Source organism: Neolamprologus multifasciatus, chromosome 6, assembly GCF_963576455.1.
Source record: "Neolamprologus multifasciatus chromosome 6, fNeoMul1.2, whole genome shotgun sequence".
Taxonomy (NCBI): Eukaryota; Metazoa; Chordata; class Actinopteri; order Cichliformes; family Cichlidae; genus Neolamprologus; species Neolamprologus multifasciatus.
The window spans coordinates 34,620,083-34,627,005 of NC_140444.1; the positions used below are offsets into that span (position 1 = coordinate 34,620,083).

Sequence of the window (6,923 nt, forward strand, 5' to 3'; positions counted from 1 at the left end):
TACAAGCCTGCCATAACACAAACATGTTATTTGTTTAATGTTTTAATGGAATCTGGAGTGTATGTTATATATGTCAATACTGGCACAGAAAGAATTCAAATTGTGCAGTAGCTTTTAGGTGGGAAAAAGAGAGCTGTTACTGGAGAATCAGCTTTAAACAGTCAGTCATCAACAGATCGAGGTTTCACATAAAAACAGGAAGAGAAAAGGAAATTCCTCTCAGGCTGGTGTGTGGTCAGAGCTTGATTTTAAGGTGTACGTGGGCTGGAGAAGATTTTTGAAAATCTCTCTATTCTTAATTTTGGGAATGGCTGAAATACCATTTAAAATACTGATGTGTGTACATTAATACAAACATCATAGGCCCCAAGGACCATTTATGTGGCTTTTTAAAAAATAATTTTAAAACTTTCTACATATGAAAGATCCCCAGTTCAAGACCTGGAGGGGACACAAACCCTACCTTGGGAGGTAAAAGCCAGTGTGCTAGTAAATGGGAGGTTTCAATCATGAACGGCATCTAGTGTGAAATCAAACATCTGATATTTTTTTTAAAAAACAGTAGAAAAGACAGCAACTGCAATATGAAAAACATATGCATAAAAAAAAACTATCAATACATATACACACCAAGTATCTTCAGCAAGCTTTATGGATTACATATTTAATAACACTTTTCCTCCATCTCATAACAGAAAAGCCTCCAGCAGATGTAGAAAAGTCCTATCAGATCACCATCAAAGTGAGGTAAGATACAATTACTTGCTAAATTTTAGAGAATAAGGAAAAAAGTATGTGTTTTTATATCTTTTACTTCATACAAAGTGTAGCAAACAGCAAAAACAGTCAACATTTTAATATGGGACGACCACATTTTTAAGCAAAAACTGCCAAATGTGTGAGTCTGTCTGACCGTAATAAATTTTCTTTGAACGTTTGGTCCACTGAATGTGAGTTATTGATCCAGGGCTTTCAGATTTAGATTTCATATCCTTTGTCGGTGCTTTCTGTTTTTCTTTCACAGGGCTTTAGGACCCAGAGATGTCAGGATGGTGGTTCTTGACATCAGTTTGCCCACTGGCTTCACCCCAGAAAACTCAGACCTGGAGATGGTAATCAGCCTCTAGGCCAGTGCTTCAAAAATCTGAAACAAAGCTTTCATGGCTAAGAAATGATCCAAGTTTAGTTTTAGCTTTCTTACACAAAGTAAACCTGAATTTATTTTACATCTATTTTATTTTGTTTGATTTAAACTTTTTTCTGTGCGTGTTGTGAAAAAGTTAAGCTGCAAGCTCAATTTTCTTTACTGTAATTTATCAGTATCACACCAAAAAGCACACCTCAGCTCACTTGTTTGACCCCTGCATCGCCTGAGGCTGTAATAGGTTTAACATATTTCAGTAATAAATACAGCATTGCATTGTGAATTTACACTTTAAATATAATTTTATAGAACGTTTTCTACACGGCAGCATTTTATTTCTGTTTAAATTGAACTAATAAATTCTGAACATGTTTGTCTCTAGTTGTCCAACTCAGTGGATCATTACATCAATAACTTCCAGATAGTAGATAACCTGAGTGACAGGGGATCCCTGATCATCCACCTGTTTAAGGTAACTGTGCTGTAGACCACTGTCTCATTTATTGGATTACAGGAAGAAAGAGTATGAGGAGTTAAAATCTGTCCAGTTTAAGTCAGTTTTATGTACCATTTTTAAGAAGTATGTCTTATAACATCCCTCCTGCTCTGCATTGTTTCTCTTTTTAGGTTTCTCACAAAGAGCCTGAGATCCTAATATTCAGACTCCAGCAGACCTTCAAAGTTGGCCTCCTGCAGCCATCCTCAGTGACTGTTTACGAGTATTACAACCCAGGTTGGGAAATACAGCTGTAGACATAAAAATCAGAGATTCTGCGATACAGTATTATAAGAAATACTTATAAAAGGAACGCCAGTTTAGCTCACTGGGATGAGCAGGTGACCATATGTTGCATGGCTGAGAGCGGCCAACCAAGTGGCCAAGTTGTACTGCATCCTTATATTTTGCATGAAACCAAGATAAATAAATAATAATAATAATATTAAAGCTTTTAGATGTCTCCCCTCTCACTTTGTCACAGACCGCCGCTGCAGTCGTACTTACACCCCGCGTGAGAACAAGGAGCAGCTCAGCCAGATCTGCAGAAACAACGTCTGCCGCTGCACACAGGGTAAAGTATGGGATTTGCAACAATGCATTAAAGGATGTGTGTATTTTTTTTCCACCTCTGCACGTTTGACCTCCCGTGGTTTCAAAACCTCCAGGTGACTGCTGCATCTCCAAAGTGGACAGTGAAAACTTCCCCAGCAAAGAAAGAGAGACGTTTGCCTGCAAGAGCTTACACCATGGTACATGTGCTTTTACACTCCGGCGGCTTTAACATGCATGCCTGCACACTGGAGGCTTACACTTTTGCATGTTCATTGGCTGACTGCCATTCAAATGATTTAAAAATATTCAGATGTAAGTTGTCAAAACTGCCACTAGATGAAGAGATTAAGATTTTAATATTTATAGAAATAAAAGAAGCCACATGAAACGCCCTTATTCAAGCAGTAACAATGACATAAGCCCTGCAGAGCATCAGCTGTTAGAGTAGGAACAAATAATATGTTGTTTGAGTAATAAATGGAAGCATAATGTGAGCATTCACAGAAACTGTAATATTTAAAACATTGTGAAGAAGGTTTAGCTGATGGCACTATTGCTATCCTGTTTTATTTTTCTCTCATTTACCATGTGGACCATGAATCGCTCATATAGCAACTCCCCAGGGCATCATACAGAATTTCAGTTTAGTATCTTACTGGAAAAGGGTGGGAAACTGTCACCTCCCCCTTTTGTTAGTAATGCTATTATTATTTCGTCGTGGAAACAGTTACTATTAATATATGGAAACAGTGCCTCAACCATTTAAGAGTCCGATTAATTTTAGAGTAATTTGCTCATGATGCTCAGGTTTGGTTGCTACTGTGTTTTAGTTTTCCAGGTGAAGGTGCTGAATGTCATCCAGAGTTACTACGACAAATATGAGATGGAGATCACACAAGTTATCAAACTGGGTGAGTCCTGGTAGTGACTGACTTTCACCTCTCAGTCTTTTCAGTGCGAGCAATGGAGGAATGATGTGGTCCAGTTAACTTTTTCATTATTTGGTGACCCCATTTATGAAGTGCTGCTTGTGCATTCTTGTAACTCAAAGACAAATGAAGGCTTATTATATTCGTTCTTCTCCCACTCAGGTCTGGAGGGTGGAGTTGGAGCGGGTCAGACGAGGATCTTCATGTCTCACGGAGGTTGCAGAGATGGACTAGACTTGAAGCCGGGCTCCCAATACCTCATCATTGGCCCCAAGGAGGACCAGTGGAACGTTGATACTGAAACCAACAAGTGAGCAGAACAGGAAAAATAAATGCTTACAAATAAATTTGTGTTGATTCAAATTGGGAACTATGACAGGACAAGTTTACTATGAGACACTTGGGTGCTCTTACTTGTTAACTTGCCATCTGTCTTTCTTTCTTTTTTCATCTTGTGTGTCAGGTTCATCTACGTGTTGGGGAAGGACACCTGGGTGGAGCGCTGGCCTTCACCTGCAGAGTGCAGCCACCCCAGCCTGCAAGCTAAATGCAGGAGTCTAAGCGACACTGCCAACGAACTGTCGGTCAACGCCTGCAGGCTGTAGAGGTGTCAGGGCAGCTGTTGCACACTATTTTGTGGCAAAAAAAAGGAAATAACTTTGTATGCGCAACTTACTGTGTAGCCCTGATAAAGTCTTTCAATCTATATTTAGTTTTCTCTGTGAAAAGGGAAGTGAGAGTCTTGCCAGTTACCATAACTTTGAACAAGAATGAAGAAGTATAAACCGCAGAGAGAGATGTGTAATTATTCTTTGTTTTGCATATTTGTCGCACTTACATGTTTGAGATCAACTTAATTTTGATGCTGGACAAAGAAAATACACGTAATTATAAAATGCATTTTTTAAAATTATGTTTTTATTAAAGGGAAAAAAGGCTATTCAAACCTACCTGACCCTATTTGAAAACACAATTGCCCCATAAACTGTTTTTTCACATTACTGTGGAGGATTTTCTTTGCTTACCCTTCTTTGCAGAATTGTTTAATTTAGTCACACTGGAAGTTTTTACGATCATGAATGGCCAATAAGTCCAATCGAAAGCATTTTAATTGGCTTTAGGTCTGGACTTTCATTATGCCATCACTTTCTGGTCTGCTCTGGGTCATTGCTACATAACCAAACTTAGCTTGTGTTTTCAGGCACAAAATGATGGCTGGATTGTCTGGTAGAAAGCAGCAGAGCAGCCCAGACCATCACACTAACACCACCATGTTTGACCGTTTTTATGATGTTGATTTATAACATGCTTTTAATTTGACACCAGATGTCACAGGATTCAAACCTTCCAAAAAGTTAAACTTTTGTCTCGTCAGTCCACAAAATATTTTCCCTGGAGTCAGATGTTTTGTGGCAAATGTGAGACAAGTCATTGTGGCAGTGGTTTTCTGATTGTAACTCTGCCATGGATGCCATTTTTGTTCAGTCTCCTTCTTATTATTGAACCACGAAATCTGACCATAACAGAGGAAAATGATGTCTGCAGTTCTTCAGATGTTGCTCTGGGTTCTTTCATGATCTCCTGGATGAGTAGTCAGTGCACTCATGAAGTCATTTTAGCCTGCAACTCCTGGGAAGTTTCACCACTCTTCCCAGTTTTCTCTGTGTGTAGATAATGGTTCTCTCTGTGGTTCACTTGAGTCCCAAAGCCCTAAGCTTTGTAAAGCTTAACAAACCGATAGATATGAATGATTGTATTTTAAATCTGTCCTTGAATTTCTTTAGATTGTTTCTGACCTTCTTTGATCTTGTAACTTCACTTTGACTGACAGATTCTATTTATATGATTTCTTGATTCAGTGCTCTTCTTGTTGGCTCTGACTTGGTAGATAACCGCATGAATAATGACGTTATTTTCACCTCTAAAGTTGCCTCACTGCTGAACACAGATCAAGATCAGTTTTTCTTAAAGGACAAGCAAGTGCAGTGTGTGTGTGTGTGTGTGTGTGTGTATGAATAAGACTTACAATGGAAAAAGTCCTTTGAGAGATAAAAGTTGAGTACTGGTCCAACTTTTTTTCTTTTTCATGGGTGGATTGTTTGTATGGCAAACATCTTTAATGACATAAAAAATAAACACATGAGAAACGAGTGGACCAGCTTGAATTATTTAGGAATTTCGGTAATCCACACAGACTCAAACATATAGATATGTTGCAAATAATATTTGGTCATATGTACCTCAGCAAGTTTTACCAGGATATTTTCCCACTTTCCTTGGGAAAATTTACTGAGCTCGTGACCCCAGAGAAGGAGCGATTGGTGATTGGAGCAGACTTCAATGGACAGGTAGGGGGAAGGGAACAGAGGAGATGAGGTGGTGTTGGTTAGGTATGATATTAAGGAGACAAATGCAGGAGAATAACAATGTATACTTTACTGATCCCCATGGGGAAATTACTTTCTCTGCATTTTACCCATTCACTCAGTGGAGCCGTGGGCAGCCAATAAGCAATACCTTGCTCATGGGTACCTCAGGGTAGGCGCTCAGTGGATTCGAACCCCCAACTTTCCGATCACAGGGACGACCTACCTACTGAGCTATCCCGGCCCTAATGCTGGTGGTTTGAGAAAAGGAATCAAAGCCAGTGGAGACAAGACAAAATACATGTATAAATGAGAGGGAGACGGGTGGAAAGGTGAACGTGCAAGGATCACAAAAGCACTAGTGAAGGTGGATGAATATGAACACCTGGGGTCAGCCATGAAATGAACAGTGCACAAGAGAGATGAAGAAGCGAGTGCAGGCCGGGTGGAGTGGGTGAAGTGGGTGGAGTAATTTGTGACAGATGAATAACAACAAGATTGAAAAGGAAGATTAACAAGATAGTAATGAGACATGCTTGATGTGTGACTTAGAAACATGTCATGTTTCTAAGTCACACATCACCTCTCTGGGAACTCCAAGGCCCTCCAAAGTGTGGAGGCCTATCTCCCCTCACCACACTCCCTGCCGGTGACTGATGCCCTCAGGGGTCGGTGCATTGTTGGTTCTTGGTGTCCGGGGCTGGGCGCTCGGGTATGTACCGGCTCACTCCCGGTGGCTACTTGGCGGGGCCTGGCGCCTGCTGCTCGGTCAGGCCTCTTCCGGGGCGCGGAGGGCCCTCAGGCCTCCGGCCTCTGTGCCTGCAGCTCGGTTCACTCTGGCACAGCTGGCTGCCGGCGGAGCCGGCGGGCACGCCGGTGCAGCCCCCTCTAGCTCCTGCCCGGTGGCTACTGGGTGACCCCTCGTCTGGGGATCCTCAGCCCTTCCCATGAAGGTGGCACGGATGCCCCTCCGGTGGTCCTCCTTGGGCTCTTGCACTCTGGGGCCTCTGGATGTCTGGGGCCTGGATCTCCTCCATGCCTGCTTCATGCCCTGGGGGACGGGGCTATGGCTCTCTACATCCTCTAGCAGACCATTACATGGGGAAACCATTTGAATACAAGCGCGCCGATCCACACAGGTGTGCACATGGGTGTTCACTATTCGTAGACTTAAATCACACCTTTCTTGGCTGCTACTTCAAAGCACATTGTGCGCTGTCTGTCCTGCGTGCTGCACAACAACATTCAATATTTAGTATTTACTGCTGTTTACACTTAGCTAGATTAATGCGATGGTGTTGTGTATAGTATGTTGCTTTGTTTTGTTTTTTTTTTGCTTGTTTTCTATTCTTTTTCTCTCAACAGGTGATCCCGGAGATATTTTTTCTTCCCCCCTTTCTCACTGTCCCTCTCCCCTTCTGTTTTTCTTTTCC

The 6,923-nt window shown here is 41.5% G+C and overlaps 1 protein-coding gene across 1 annotated transcript in view; it reads left to right on the forward strand.

Moving 5' to 3' along the window:
- LOC146517475 (complement C3-like) overlaps nucleotides 1-5,275 on the forward strand; it is a 32,887-nt gene extending 27,612 nt beyond the window's left edge. The window contains exons 36-44 of the mRNA XM_085164319.1: nucleotides 696-747; nucleotides 1,025-1,112; nucleotides 1,527-1,616; nucleotides 1,772-1,877; nucleotides 2,125-2,214; nucleotides 2,309-2,392; nucleotides 3,026-3,106; nucleotides 3,287-3,434; nucleotides 3,588-5,275. Coding sequence (XP_085020445.1) covers nucleotides 696-747; nucleotides 1,025-1,112; nucleotides 1,527-1,616; nucleotides 1,772-1,877; nucleotides 2,125-2,214; nucleotides 2,309-2,392; nucleotides 3,026-3,106; nucleotides 3,287-3,434; nucleotides 3,588-3,729 — 881 coding nt within the window. The 3' untranslated portion in view covers nucleotides 3,730-5,275. The remainder of the gene's footprint in view (nucleotides 1-695; nucleotides 748-1,024; nucleotides 1,113-1,526; nucleotides 1,617-1,771; nucleotides 1,878-2,124; nucleotides 2,215-2,308; nucleotides 2,393-3,025; nucleotides 3,107-3,286; nucleotides 3,435-3,587) is intronic.
- Nucleotides 5,276-6,923: the final 1,648 nt, after the last annotated feature.